Genomic DNA, 16,264 nt, shown 5'->3' on the forward strand with positions numbered 1-16,264 from the left:
CAAACTGTCACTGTTAATGCTGAACTGTTCTCTTTATTGGTCAGGGTAAACTAATTGTACCTGGAGAACAAAGGTAGCCTTGCATCTTCCACTAGAAGGCTGTCTTTATGCTACTGCTTCAATTTTGTTTTAATCAAGGGAAGAGTTAAAATCGAACTGTATTTTAGAAAACAATTTCATTTTCTGTGTTAGCACAATAGCCCTGAGATCACAGAAAGCTGTCTGATTGCTTTATTGATTTCTTTCTTTCACTGTAGCTTTTCTCCCATAATGTTGTTCTAAGATCTTCACTCATCAGATCTAGGAAAGGGAGAAGATAATCACTGCAACAAAAATAATCTAACCTCTCACGCATTCTTTCTGCAGACGTTATTTTTTTCATTTGGTCAGTTGCCATGAATCATACTTTGGAGTTTCTCTGAAGTTCATTTATTGTCTGTGTGAGCAGTTATTTGTGTTCTCAGCCTTTATGAGAATACATATATATATATATAAAATATATACATGGCTGGAAGTGTTCCCAGGTGCAAGCATGTGATTGTTTGCACTGGCAGGGTGCCTTCCAGCAAAAATATGTGTTTCTCTGGGGTGCCAAATGGAGTTGCAGTTATACACCCTGAAAATTGTATTTGGCTACTGCTGGTGTGTAGGTGATGACAAGAAAAACTCTCCCAGTTATCACAGCGCCGTTGAAGACGCAGAGGGCCAGGACTCTGCAGCCTTAGCCCAGCTTTCCAGAGCTGTGTGATGGGAGCAAGGGGCTTTGCGCAGGAAGGCAGAGGCCCCGTGAACCCATAGGGGAGCAATGTGGCACAGGGAAGCAGAGGGCATCCCAAATGCCAAAAATTTTTCTACTGAAATGTTTCAGTACACATGCCAAATGGAGCACCCCCCAGATTTTATTTCCATGTCAAAATCCTAAGATAACACAGTGTAAAAAATTTTCCTTTGTTGGAACAGAGCCTTTAAGCCTGGTATAAATCACACTGGCAGAAAAAGTCTTTTTCTAACATCACTGTTAGGAGCTTTGCTGACACAGCTATGCCCTGCTGAAGTAAAGGGATCTCTGGTGTATCAGGCATTAGAGAGAGCTCAAAATACCACCTTTCTCTCCCCTTACCCCTTCATTCCAGGGATGCTGGGTTTTTCCTTGCTAATCCTCCAGACAAAATTTCCAAACTTCTGCAAGGGATTCAGTAATGCAGAAGAGTTGTAACAGAAACAGTAAAGTTAAATCTCTCATATTTTGGAGAAAAGAAACCTCACAACCAATTTACTTTAGTACATTTTTCAGTTAATCATCCATAAAAGCTTTTTTAGGTATTTGACCAAATATAGGTTATCCTTTAACCAAAGAGAAATTACTGACATAAATTCCTAATGCTTCTCACAACTCTACCCTTCAGGAACAATTGAAATTGACATTTGGAATGTTGGAAATGGACTATAGGATGTCTTAATTTTCCTGAAATTGGTGTTAAAGTCAAGAAAAGGAGAGTCCCATAGTGAGGAATCCAAGAGTTTCTCCTAGCGTGAATATTGTTGTACTCCAGTTTTCCCCACTCTGAGCTCCATTTAGGTAAAAAGTGAACATACACAGTCTCACAGTTCAGAAGGATCCCATTGCCCTTCCTCCTCTCTGGAACAATGCTGATTGGTAGCTGTGCTGTCCTAAAATGTCATCCCACTCTAAACATAGCCTACCTGTTATGTTGATAGGGAAAAAGACACATCTTTAGGACAGATTTAGGTTTAGGTTTAGACAAATATAGATTCACAGATTGAACAAACATTCTGGTTTACATGTTGTGCTTTGAATTAGGGTAATGACCTAAATGACAGTTTAAATACATTTGTAGGCATACTTCCTCAGATTGTGTATGGGATGCACACAAGCATAGGAAAAAAATAATAAAAGCAATGAAATGAAATGAAAATGTAAAACTAAGGCACATCATTTAAATAACACTATGAATGCCAGAAGCAGATTGATTGTCAGTAGTTTCTCATTGCTTGTACAGTAGTGCCATAACTGTGCAAAGCTTTTAACCTGTCAAAAATAAAGTTATAGCATCACACCACAATCTTGGTTTCATCGCATAGACCTAACTTTTCTCCCCTTGCATTTGTGATGTGAAACAGTATTCAATTCTAGGTTCCTGGAGTGTTCCTCAACAGATGCAATGTGTATAAGTAGGCATTATTTGCAATACTTCATGAAATATGCGTATTGCTGGAGAAAATATATCATTGTGTTAATTGTCCATTCTGTTTACAGAGAACTTGCACAATCTTTGTCAAGAGTATAAATCCTGAGTCTGTGTCTCCTGCAGTCACAGTCAAGAGTTGCATGTCTTTAGAATAAAAGCCATACGTACAGGACCACACAACAAAAATAGATTGTTTCATATGCATCAGGGAGCAGAATTAAGGTTATGTTACTCCTTCCTGAATTTTAACTAAATATAACAGTATCTTAATGGTGGGTAGGTATATGAATTATATTAAGATTTTGTATATTTATATATGGTGATTGATTTTATCATCATTTATTTACAAGCAGAATCTTCTAAGCATCACCAAACATCTCAGTCTCCCCAGTCTCTAACATTCATCATTCTTTCATGGAGATAATCAATCTGCACTCATCAGAATAATTCCCCAATGCATGAAATTAATGACAAGGCTTGGGCTGTCTATTAATATTGTGCTAAAGATTATGAATTGAAGTGTTTTAATACTTTAATTTAATTACAGCAAAGCAGAGTAGCATGAATATGAGAGATTCTAACTTCTATGTTTTATTAAGTCTGATTTACTTATTGAAATGGAAATAGAGTTAGATCTTTAGCAAATGGTAGGTCTGTAATACATGTGTATTCACTGCTATTTAGAGCCTTTTTGAAAGGCTGCTCACCAGTGCTGTAGGCTCCTTCATAGCAAACCTTATTCCTGGCAGCAGGGCCCTAGTTTTGCAAGTTAGTTAAACTCGTCTGTAGAGTAGCTCTGGCAGTCCTCTCCTCAAGCACAGTGAGAAACCTCTGTGCTTCAGGAGACAGGCATCACCCAGACTTGTAGGAGTCTTCAGCATACAGTTTGACATGGTGACACACAGAGATGGCCCAGAAGCAGTGTCTGACGTCTCAGATGGAGGTTGTCACACCAAGACACCTCACAGCCAGTGCCTGAGTCTTGTCTGGCCTGCCTGGGCTTTAAATCACAGGTGCCTGTTAGATCTTCATGATAATGAAGGTCAAGCTAATGTTTGTTTAATTTGGGGTTTGGAGTAACTGTGAGATTCACTAGGAATTATCAGTCAGATCTACATTCTGTCAAGTTTCTGTGGTAGGGCCAAAACCGATGCCTTTTTTTATCGGGCTATGTTCTTGAGCTGTGAGCTACAATTTCAATGGAGAAAGATAAAACTGAGTTGTATTCCCTTGTGAGACAAGCACTACAACTCTCACCCTATAGAATTGTTATGTTGGTAGTTGAATAGAGTGTGGAACATTCAGGAAGCCAGTGTCAGGGACCAGCTATGACAAAATTCCTCACCTCGGGAAAGGAGGGATCCTGACCCCCATCCTGATAGTTTGTCCTAAGTCCTGTGCTACAGAGCATCCAAGGACAAGGGACATACAAGCCTGGGTGACACATCTTTGCCTTTGTTAAAAGTTCTGACAAACAATGAAAGCAATTTGTTTCAGATCAAACGAAACAGTTCTTTATTTACATTTCTATGTGTTTGCTCGGGTTTTAAGCACCCAGAACATTGCTTTTCCTAAGCCAATAACTCCATAGAGGAAAGTGAAGGGTTTGGCGATCAAAAACCCCAAACCAATTAAAATGTTTTATTTCATTTGGCCAACCGAACATAAACAAAACCCCAGTGAATTACTCGTGCAGCCCTGAAACACTTAACCCCTTCAGAAATGGGTAGCACAAGGGACGGATGAATTATGCATATTGCTGTTTAATTTAGTATTGTGACACAGCTGTAAAGTGTTTGTCTAACAGAAAGCAAAATAGAGTTTGAGAGCCACAGCTCTACAAATTTATCTATGCTTTTAAGGTTATGAAATATGTATGCATTTACAGAAACTGAGCCTTAAACTTTCAGATCCTCTCATCAAGTGTTTGAATGGTTTCTATATTAAATGCAGTTCAGTTCTGCTGTGCTACTGTAGTTTCATTCAACCCTACGCATCTTGTATTAATTACCAAGTTGGTTCCTGGAAACGATGAGGATGTTTAAGTTAAAAAATGTATGAACATTTACTGTGTCACCCCTACGCCCACCTTTCTCTACCTTTGCCCTAAATACTGTGTAAAGATCTGGACATTTTCCAGAAATCTCAATCTTCCTCAGTTTACCACGCTTTTTAAAATATTGTTTTTGCAGCATAGAGAAGTGCAGTTTGGTGAGGAAAGTGTACTGGTAACAACAGAAGTATAGTATTTATCCCACAAAAATGTGGGAGTCCAAGAGGAGATGGTTTTCTCAGGGTAAGCCAGTCCTGTCAGTCACTCTAGTCAATAGAAACAGGCATCTTTAGGAAGAGATCCATCAAATAAGTGCCTAACATGAGTAAGCTGATGAGCTGACTCTTTCCTTTGAGAGAGCATAGAGAAACTCTTTCCTTTCAGAGAGCATAGAGAAATTTTTATTTAGACAGCTGATTCTTGGAAGCAAAGTCAAGTAAAATGAATTTGGTCTCTTCCATCAGTGCTTCTTCACACTGTAAATGTCAAATACACAGACAATAGGGAAAGTCCAACAAAACATGAGGATTTCAGCAGTTCAATAGAGTCCTGGAACACATGCTTGTGTCCCCCTCACATCTTAAGCTCCCACACTTAGGTCTTCATGTATTTTCCAGGGTGTACAACCTGCAACTCCTAATGCCTCCTACCACAGAATGCCTTAGAGTCACGATTCCTCTAAAGATCTTATCCTTATGGTAGGAGCATCTTACATTATATTTTAACATGTTAGCCTTGCTCTACAATACAGCTAGATTAAAGAGACTTCATCCAGGGATCATCCACAATGATAGAAGCCATTTTTGACTGCAGAGTCAGAAGATATAATGTAAGGTACATTTAAAGCTCCCTTTGACATCAGAGGAAACAGGCACCCACCTGCTTCTTGAGGCAAGATTATTTCAACAGCTCTCAATTTACAAAAGCAAGTCTAGTTCCAGCTTCCACTGGGCTTTTATTCTGTATCCGTAATATATGTAGAAAATGTCATCGTGGGTTCGGATAGATAAAACATTACTTGTGTTCTTAACAGAACATTATACAATGGCAGTAAGGTTAGTTTCAGCACCTATGCAAAGAAAATTTCTATATTAATTCATTATTCATAACATCTGAAAAATAAAACGGAAATGTTGAAGGAATAAAATAAATGGTATTCCTGGATCAAGTCTGTAATGTTACTTTTGTTAATTGTGTCTGGTGGTGCATGAATCTAGAAAAGCTGACAGACTGTTAAGTTTGGTGATAATGTATTAGTTTAAGCATCAGTAGTCCTGAATTATTTGTGGGTAAGTGTTTTGTCAGGTCAGAATTGATGCATTTTCTAAAAAAATAAATTATAAATAAGTAGATGAAAATCAGGGTTAGAATGCTTATTACTGAGCTTTTGTTCAAGAAAATATTATTTACATTGGAATTCAAGATCATTCTCAAAACCATATGTCCACGTGCCTACTTCAGGAAGATGTCTGTTTCTTTTTTTTTCTACTTTCTTAAGCAAACAGTCTTGGTTGTTCTATGATACTAATATATCATTTACTGTTTACAAAAGGTAAGATGCCATGGAGCTTTCCTATATCTCTATCTCTCCAAAGATATTTTATGTGTATAATCAGAAGCACCAAAATATTTACTTCCACTACAAACTAAGCTGTAATTTCAGCTACATATTCTTTGAGATGGCATTACTGTTTACTACCAAAACATCTATTGACAACAACTTCTCTTATGCTTAGTCCTAGGCAAGATCCGAAGTGCTGTTGGAAGTGCTCAGCTCCTCATGTCTCAGAAATTCCAGCAATTTTATTGGCTCTGTCAGCAAAATCTGGTAAGTCACCATGTCCAGCCATTCTTGAAGAGTTCACGACTACTCATACCTAATATCCCACAACATTTAACTGTAAATTGTAGAACTGAATATTTTTACTTCAAAGGTAACAACAAAAAATATTGTGTATGCACATGTCTTGCTTTTTGTCATTTGTCTTGCTGCTCCTCTTTTTTTTCCTTTTTTTTCAACTTAATCTCTAAGTATAGCATTAGTACATTTTTAGCAAAGCAAGTGTAGTTTCAGTAATTTTAGACTAGCTGGGTTTTGTCTTTTTTGCTATTCTTATTAAAGAAAAAAAAAATGAGAAGGGAACAAATACAAGTTCTCTTAGACATAATATTATGGCTTACTTTTGTAATATCCTAAAATAGTAGCTCTTTCTGGTAAGAAAGGAGACATTTTTCAAATTACAGAAAGCAGAGAATAGTAGAAGACATGATGCAGCTCTCTACCTACCTGAAAACGGGACTGATCTTGGAAATGAGAACATAGATAGTGTTCATAAAATTGGGTTTCATAATTTGCATTGCCAATTACATATGAGATGTCCTAGGGCGAAAGGAACAGATGCAGTATATTACTTGTAGGAGTTGCTGCTATTGTTCTGGAAGTTCATTAGACACTAATTTGATTCGAAATGTTATCTTCGTTAATATGACAGCAGCCTTCAGTGATACAAACGTTGTGGCAAGATGATACTAAGCAATAGAAGAACATAATGCTTCTAGCTAGGTCTAATGGTACAACACCTACAATCTCTGGCTGTACTTGAAAATCTTGTCTAACTTTTGACTGCCCCTATCTCATATGTTAGAAGTGCTGAATTTTGCTGCACACGTTACAGCAGATGTAAGCTATATTAACTGGTTAGCTCATCACAGCCAAAGAGTTGTGATCAACAGTTCTGTGTCTGGGTGGAGACCGGTCATGAGTGGTGTCCTCCAAGGGTCAGTGGTCCTCTCTGGGACCAGTGCTCTTCAACGTCTTTATCAATGACATGGATGATGGAATCAAGAGCAACCTCAGCAAGTTTGCAGATGACACCAAGCTGAGCGGTGAAGTCAATATACAGATGGCAGAGGAAGCCATTCAGGGGGACATGGACAAGCTGTAGAAGAGGTTCAACAAGGCCAAGTGCAAGGTGTTGCACTTGGACAGGGGCAATCTCAGGTAACAGAGGGGGAAGGATTCCTGGAGAAGGCTCTGTGGAGAAGGACTTGGGGGTCCTGGTGAATGAGAAGCTGGACATGAGCCAGCAGTGCGTGTTCGCAGCCCGGAGGGCCAGCTATATCCTGGGCTGCATTAAAACAGGGGTGGCCAGCCGGGAGAGGGAGGTGATTGTCCCCCTCTACTCAGCTCTCGTGAGGCCCCATCTGGAGTACTGCATCCAGGCCTGGGGGCCTCAGCACAAGAAAGACACAGGAAGAACAGGTCCAGAGGAGGGCCACTGAAATGATCAGAGGGCTGGAGCACCTCTCCTGTGAGAAAGGTTGAGGGAACTGGGTTTGTATAGTTTGGAGAAGAGAAAGCTCTGGGGACACCTCATCGTGGCCTTCCAATACTTCAGGGAAGCATATAAACAGGAGGGGGAATGATTGTTTACATGGGTTGATAGTGATAGGACAAGGGAGTAAGATTTTTCACTCAAAGGGTGGTGATGCACTGGAACAAGTTGCCCAGTGAGGTTGTGGATGCCTCATCCCTGGAAGCATTCAAGGCAAAGCTGGATGTGGCTCTGGGCAGCCTGCTCTAGGGGTTGGCGACCCTGCCCATGGCAGGGGGGTTGAAAACAGATGATCTTTGAGGTCCTTTTCAACCCAGGCTATTCTATGGTTTTATCTTCTATATTTCTCATTAGACGTCTCCTTATTTGCTAGTATTTACTGCACAGTTCTTTAAAGCAAAAGTCATTCTTCAGAGACCTATGTGCTGTTTTCCATTCATAACATTACATATCTAGCATTCCTGAAACTGTAATCAAATACTGAGAGAGTCATGCCAAGCATATCCTATCCTCTGATAGAAAAGGATAAGATATATGGTCCTAATTAGGAAAGAATTCAATTATCCACTTCAAAGAGTCTGTCAAAACAAGCATTCTAATAGCTCTTAGAGAATGTCAGAGGAAATACACGAAGTCAGGCAAGCAGGAGGTGACCAAGTTTGTAATATCAAATATATAATGTGTGCTACTATTTGTTCATTTGTCTGATAGTGAAGGAAGGGAATCTTCATCAAAGTCTAAAAGTTTCATACTGTTAATTTCAGACTGCCCTCCATTACCTGTTTGATTAAGCTATGCAAAATAAGATTTGGAGAGCCAAACCTCCCCTCCACTTCCCTTTTTCTTCAGAAATTGCACTTGAGAGCATTACTGCAATAACAAGAGCAGCTTCTGCACAGTCATTGGCTATTTAGAAGTGCTAGCATTTCATTGCTGCACAAGCAAAAGGAGAAATCTGTAGCTTTGCAGACCACATGATCCTACATATATATATATATATATATATATATATATATATATATATATATATAGTTTCTCTCCTCATATGGATAATAAACCTTTGAACTCCATACCAGTAGCTTTACTCAGTTCTGAAGATTTCAGCACTAAGTATTCTTCAGCTTCATTTGATCACCAATGGGCTCTGCAGAAAGGAACAAACTGGACTTTTAGGTCATTCGTGTTTTGAACTTCTTATGCTTAGTAGAATTGTCTGTTCTTAAATAGTCACTTAGCCCACATCTGCTGCAGGCGTTCCATATTCTCTGAAGGCAGCGTCTTGGTTCTCCATGGGAATGCTGACAGACAGCAGCTACTGGAGTACATCTGGCACTTACAGGGCTACAAGACGTTGGTTTCTCTAACAGCATTCAACAACAGTAGCCATAAATGTAGGACAGAGAACAGCAGCAGCTACTTTTGCCAATTCAAAAATGCAGCAAGATTTTAGGAAGAGGAACACAATCAAAGTGAAATTTCTGCAAGGCTTATGGATTTTTCTAAAGGATCATAACAGTTTCAAGGATCACGTTTGATGATGCTGTTAGTTAAGATGTCTCATTCAGGATAAATGCATAAAACCAACAGCTTCAATGAAATTATTTATAAGAATTGAGCTGACTGTCTCTTACAGAATACAGTTCTCACTAACTATTCAAAAAACAAAAAACAAAAAACAAAAAACAAAAAATCCCTAATTAATGAATGACTACTTCCAGGTGAATTACTCACATTATCTTTTATAATACCCTGCTTTTTCTTTGAAGTGTCCTCCTCCATACTCCTGTCAGCAGATTCTGCTCAGCTCTTGAAGTCATGGCTAAATATGTCACGGTTGCAGGCAAAACCAGAGGAACACAACATCGGCTGGGTACTTTTCACTTGGTTTAGGGTCCCTTTTGAAGGACAGCTGCAAAGCTGAATTCCAAATACCATAAAAACAGAGAAGCCACTTCAAAAAAAAAATAAATTAAGGAAGCAGCTTTAAGCCAATCTTCTCAAAACTCAGCTGTAGTAGTAATCATTTTTACTAGCATTCATCCATGAGCTGCGGGTCCATAAGCTATAGCAGCAGGAGGCAGCCCTCTTGTGTCCATACACTGCACCGCACACTCCTCTTCCAGCCGCGCTGGTAGCTGTGCTGCTGCAACAGGGGTGAGTGGAGTGCAAAGGTACAGAAGAGCAATTACCCTCACTTCAGAAGTCAGTGGCATTTCTACAAGGGGCATCACCTGCTGGCCGTTCAGGGGAAACTGGGGAGAGAGACCGAGGAGACCAGAATGGAGAGAACAGATTGCAACGTAATCTATTTTTTTCTGACAGATTTCACACTGGGAGTCAGTTCTCAAAGCCTGTAATATTGACTTCTCTAGAGTAATTAATATCACTGACACACGTTGTTAGTGTTTTTGAAGTAAATAGGGATCTACCCAATACAGTCATTTTCAGCCAATATTAATCTAGAGTTGTATCATGCTTTCCAGAAACCTGTCGTAATCTGCATGGTAACTTCTGGACCTCAAATTCCCCATGAAACAGAAACTTTATGACTCATTAAACTAGTCATTACAGCCTTGGCCCAGGAAAGAGGGGGGAGATCATGAGTTGATTTCACCCATATTGCTCCCAGTTCCATTGTGTAGACCTTCTTAACCACAAAGGTTGTTCCAAATGAAATGCCTCTTAATTTATTATACTGGCACATGATGTCAGAGGCATGTAACCTTCCACCAGTATTCCATTGCATTTTGTTGCCGTGTGACAGATGGCAGCAGAGGGGAAGTCTGAGCACATGGTGTCTGACATAGAAGTGCATAGAAAGCAAAGGTGTGTCACTGAATTCCTCTGTGCAGAAAGAATTGCACCCATTGACATTCATCAGTGTTTCTTTTTATGAATATTTATGGAGACCAAGACAAAATAAACATCAAATCCAGCGTAAGTTGACAAATTCACTGAAGTGTTGCTTTGTATGTCTCCTGCTCAGCTGCCATGTCTGTAATTTTTAACCATAAAGACTTCAGGGTGCCTAGAATATAAGCCACATCCCCATTCCCTTTAATAATCAGCAGACACAGTCTGTCAGCATGCTACATTTTAGAAATGCAGGTCAGCACAGCAGATGGTGTTGAGGAGCTTCCCATGATGCTCAGATCCAGAAAGGCCAGCGCAGGACATCTCACTATTTCATATCTGAGTTGTATAGGAGGCACAGCTTTTCAGTCACAGCTCCCAGCTGCAGAGCATGTGTAGCCTTAGCCCCGAGCAGCACTGTGGCAAAGTGATCTGGTGTGGTTTCTTTCCTACCTCAAATCACTTTGTTTAAAGTCTCCTGCTCTATTCATGTTCTCTTTTTTGTGCGTGACAGGACCCGAGTGCCATGCCAAGACCAACTTCCCAGGACCTGGCAGGTTTCTGGGACTTATTGCAGCTCTCGATTGAAGATGTCAGCATGAAGTTTGATGAACTGCACCAGTTGAAACTCAATGAATGGAAAATAATAGAATCACCTGAAAGGAAGGTAAGTGGACCATAGGAAATACCTTTTACTTCCCATTTATAGTACCATAGTTTCCATGTTTTAAATTCAGTAGGGGAATGTGGCAGGTTTCTACCCCAAAGATGGACAACATCTAACTGTCATGGCCCAACTTGTACATGGAAGCCTCCATCAGACATAAAAATGTGTTTTATTGTTGTGTTTTTTTTTTTCCTTTTAACAATGTTGAGCTGAATTGTGTAACAAAGAAAATGGATCTTGCAAAATCTTGTCTCTCTGCTCCATGACACTTCCATTGAATTTATCTAGCTTCCTATTAAAAAAGATAGAACTGAAATATGTTCTGACTAATTCAGATTGAGGACAGTAGCTGAAGAATTCAATCAAGGTAGACTGCAGAATACTGTTCCTTTCGGGCCAGATCAAACCTGAGCACTACAGCGATCGGTCCTGCTCACATAAATGATTGATGCTGGTTCAAGTGACACAACATAATGTTGGTCAAGCTAAAGTCTGGCCTATGGACATTTGGGGGGGATAAGAGTGCTTTTGGCAGACTGCGTGCACTTCTCTGCTGCAGCCCTGCTGCCTGGGAGATAGCTCTGGCCCCTAGGCTTCCAAAGCAGGTGGCACCATGTCTACAAGCAGATGATTCCCAAACTGCCTTTCCCCTTCCCAGAGCTCTTTCCTACACCCGCATTACCCCACTACCCTTGCTGATTATTTTATCCGTCAGATGACGGCAGCATTTGGTTTGAGTCAGTACTGTTGGCCTCAGGTGAATACTTGCTTGGTTCGGGAGGAATTAGGAGGCATTTTGACAACTCTTTCATTTCTTCATGCTCCTCTTGGATTTTAATTTTCAGCCAACTGGTTGGTGGATGGTGAGTTCGCAACTCTTGCTTACTAGTGACAACTGGAAGTAAGAAATTATTATAGTGACAGCAACAGTGATGTTCCTAGGAGGAAAATAACTAGAAGTGAAAAAATAATAAGATGGGACAGCAGGAATGGAGCCCTTATGTTCCTGTCTAAAAACAGGAAAAAGAGAAAATAAAGACTGGAAGAGCTGTCTGTCAAGGAGAATAGCATCTTAGGCTGCTGCACTGTTTTGCTGAGTTGAGACCGTTAAAGTATATTCTTAAATAAATTTAACTCTAGTCTTGGCTAATGCGTTTTGGTAGTAGATTCAGAATTTTCAGAATTAAAAAACAAAAACGAACAAACAAAAAAAGATGAGTCTGAAAAGCATAGGTCGAACAGTTCATTTTTATATATTCATTTGAATCCTGCTGTGCCTCAAATTAACTGTGTTCTCCATAAGGAACAGCCCATACTTTGGACTATCACAATTACTGTAAGAAGTGATCCAGCAGAAAGATAAATCATGATAACCACACTATACTTATGAAATTGTGGAATCTTCATTGTTGGAGATATTTGGCCAGTATTAAACATGGCGTTGAAAAACTTGTTCTAACTTCAACCTTGGATCTAATTTCAAGCAGCTTTTGAAGGAATGTTATACTGAATTGCCTCCAGAGGTCCCTTCCAACCTAAACTATTATTTGATGCTGTTATTCTATGATATCTTTTAAGGCTCTTATATGATATTCCACAATCTATAAATGGAGTACAGTATCAATTTCATATTTCAAAATAGTTCTTGACATAAACCTGTATAAGCCATTGTCAGCTACTTCGGTACCAGATCTATTGACTCTTGCTTTATAGTTTGCCAGTTCTTCAATATAATTTTCTTTAAAATGGTCCAGGCTGGCAAGGAGAACAATTAGCTTATGTTCTCTCTCTCTGGCTGGTGCTTGCATGTTTCCATTTAGCAATTCATTGAGGAGACTAAACTAATAGATATGTATGCACAGCTGCTATTTCATATCCAGCTGAGGCTAAACTCAGTATGATTAATTTAATTAAAAATTCTGTCCTGCTAATCTTAGACAGTTTTTTCACTTGATCAGACTGCACAGATGCGCTGAATTCTTATTGGAGAGCCAGTGTGTGTTTCTGTTTATAGTGAGTGTAATAATGTGTCAGATAAAACTAAGCAAACTCACGTGAAAGTGAGGTATGTAGACTGCATGTGTAGGATATCTGCAAAGACAGTGAAAGGAAGTGTAGTCTTCTTTAAGGCACAGGACTACAGAGTTTGTGCTGAAGTAGCAGGTTCTTTATCAGCGTTTCTGGAATGGATAGCCATTCACGCAATCCATCGATGAGCTGATGTCAGAGCAGAAACTGAGCATGCTTGATGTATGTAATGAGTATTTTGCGCTGTCAGTCTTCAATTTGCATGTTCTGCTGATGGTATCTTCCGCGCGCCATTTACCTTCAATTAATACCCTGTTTTAGGAAGAAAGAAAGGTTCCTCCTCCTGTACCAAAGAAGCCCCCAAAAGGAAAATTCCCCATCACAAGAGAAAAATCTCTGGACCTACCCGACAGGCAGCGACAAGAAGCCAGAAGGCGGCTCATGGCTGCTAAGAGAGCGGCCTCTTTCCGGCAGAATTCAGCCACAGAGCGCGCAGACAGCATCGAGATATACATCCCAGAGGCTCAAACCCGGCTTTAAAGACAGAATGCTGCAGAGTTCCTTTTTTAGACAAAATGCTTGTACAGTTTGTCACTTACCTGGTAATTTTTGTCTCATTCTCTCCATAAATATGCCCTTGCTGTTGTGTTCTTTGTGCCATAAGCACAGTGGAATGCTTTTGATTTCCTCAGAATTTGCTGAGCTCACCGCAAGAACGACTTCTTTTGTATTTATTGTCTGACTTACAATCAGCTACAATGGATAGGGCTTGTTGAGACCTGACTTATCCAGTATATTCTCAGAGGACAACAAGAAACACCTCTTGAGATGGAACCCAGCTTACTTTTTTGTTATTTATATTTTTATAAAATGTGTGATAATTAGGGATAAGAATCACAAACTATCAATGGGTGCATCTCACCATTCACTAGAGGCATTAGCTAATCCAAGTAGAAGGTGCTACAAACGTAAAGAGCAGGAAAGAAAGAACCCATTTATCTCTCTGACCTCCAGTTTCTTTTCCCAGAACCCAGCTAAAGTATTTACCCATGTGCTCTGCCACTCTTCTCATCTTTGTTACCGCAAAATATTATTAGGCCTCTCATGTCATGTCAAGTTTCTGGAGATGAACAGGGATATCCAGCCACTAAAACTCCAAAGTTCATCAGAAACCAAGAAGCATACAAGTCTGGTGGTGTTGGAAATGCTCACTGAGAAACGTTTGCTGTTAGCAGTATAATGACACTCTGAAACCTAAGCAAAATTATCATGCAAGAGGACTTGAGTGATGGGTGAAAAGAAAACGGAAGCCTTAAAAAGTTAGATCTTCTGTAGCAAGATGCGTAAAGAAAAAGTTATACTTACTCCTTTGGAACACTCATCGCATTTTTAACAGTTCTTTTATGTGTTAACATTTATTTTATAATCCTCTCTTTTATTTCAAGAGTTGTGCTACATGTAATACTTCAAACTCTCAAAATGTTCTATCAATTGAGTTTCCAGGGTATCCTTGAGAAAAAAAAAAAAATCTTGCTTGTTTAAAATGCCAGTTGTGATGTTGTAAACAGTTTAAGAAATATGAATGTGAGTGGTGAGTAAATCTAAGTTTAAATGGTTATGTTAAGGTAAAGGTGAACTGTGGTTTACAGTTGTATTTTTTTTTAGAACTATTTTTCTATGCAGTATCACTTACAGCAAGAAAAAGCTTCTTGCTTGCTTCACATGTAACAAACATGACTCAAGAGATAATTGATTTTCAGCCGTGGAATATAAGGAAAATAATATATTTTCAAGCCTCTCATTATTATTAGAGAAATGATAACTACCACAATCAAGAGGCTTTAATTTAAAATAAACTAAGATAGAAATAGTCCACTTCACCTACCTTCCAGAACCACCCGAGCAACCCAGCACTTAGAAGTCTTCAGGGGAAGACGCAATAAGATAAGTAACCCGCAGATTCCAACTCCAAGGTTTGAAAGTTCCTCTGTACTACTTTAGGTCAAACCAGTGTTAACTCACCGAGACAGACAGCCGCACCGACCACATTTCCTGTTTACCTGCTTTAACAAATGCAATGTATTTAATGTATTTAGCCATAGGCAGAACAGCTATTAAATTATACTCTAGCACTTTGGTTCTTCACCTGATGAGCACTTTAAAACCGTGTCCCACACACCCTGCAGCCTGACAGATGACTGAAAACATGAATTATCATAGGTTATGCAGATCTGACATTGCTTCTAATCTGTTTTGCTTTGAATCTATTCATTTTTTTCCTTTTTAATTCATTTTTTTTCCTACTGTGTGTAGTATGAAGTATGAGTTCTGTCTTTGGAGCGCAGCTGATAAAGCATGTTTAGCTTCAAGATGGGCATCTTTAGAGATGAGGTTTTGAGATGTTTCTGTGAGGAGAAAGCCCTGTAAATTGAGCCTGATATCTGGTATATACTTTACCAAATAGCCTTAAACTATGTTTGGAAGCAAAAACCAAGACGAATGTATATCCCTCAAAAAAGACAAAAAAAAAAAAAAAAGAAAAAGAAAAAAAAAGTCCCTGAAATATTCTTCTATAGATAAAAGCATTATCTTTCCCATCCCTCATGTTTTCAAGGCATTTTCTATTAAGGAAAGAGCTGAATTCTGGGTAAGGTACAGTATTGATGCTAATTCCTGCATTTGTTTTACTGTTTTAAATACAAATGTACTTGCAGACGTTGGCATCTTTAGTGTTGAGAACTAATATACTATTTAATGTGGAGCTGCTAATTAGAAATATCCACATAAAACTAGAGCCTTTCCTAGATTAAGGAAATATAAAATAGACAAACACATCTATATGTATATATACATATATAGCTGCTGTATATATATATGGCAGCCAATACATTTTCTCTAATTTCCCTTACGTTTCACATATGACTTACTTGCTTGAAAACCCCCACCTGTGGGGATGGGTCATGCTACTGAGACAAGTTAAATCTGATCTGCTGGCAACTAGACATTATGGAGACAAATTGTGGAAAAAAAATAAAAAAGATTATAGATTTATTTAGATCCCAGTTGACTTAATAATGTGCACTTGGAGCAATCCACATAAGTTTTTAATTGAGAATCA

The 16,264-nt window shown here is 39.1% G+C and overlaps 1 protein-coding gene across 3 annotated transcripts in view; it reads left to right on the forward strand.

Annotated features, from left to right (window-relative positions):
* Positions 1-15,186, forward strand: part of DLGAP2 (DLG associated protein 2) — a 329,263-nt gene extending 314,077 nt beyond the window's left edge. For all 3 annotated transcript variants that reach the window (XM_065730777.1, XM_065730778.1, XM_065730779.1), the window contains 3 exons: positions 6,000-6,091; positions 10,966-11,118; positions 13,468-15,186. In XM_065730777.1, coding sequence (XP_065586849.1) covers positions 6,000-6,091; positions 10,966-11,118; positions 13,468-13,686 — 464 coding nt within the window. In that variant the 3' untranslated portion in view covers positions 13,687-15,186. The remainder of the gene's footprint in view (positions 1-5,999; positions 6,092-10,965; positions 11,119-13,467) is intronic.
* The last annotated feature ends 1,078 nt before the right edge of the window (positions 15,187-16,264 follow it).

Source organism: Cyrtonyx montezumae, unplaced genomic scaffold (assembly GCF_038088225.1).
Source record: "Cyrtonyx montezumae isolate F1298 unplaced genomic scaffold, pur_monq_1.0 scaffold_13, whole genome shotgun sequence".
Lineage (NCBI taxonomy): Eukaryota > Metazoa > Chordata > Aves > Galliformes > Odontophoridae > Cyrtonyx > Cyrtonyx montezumae.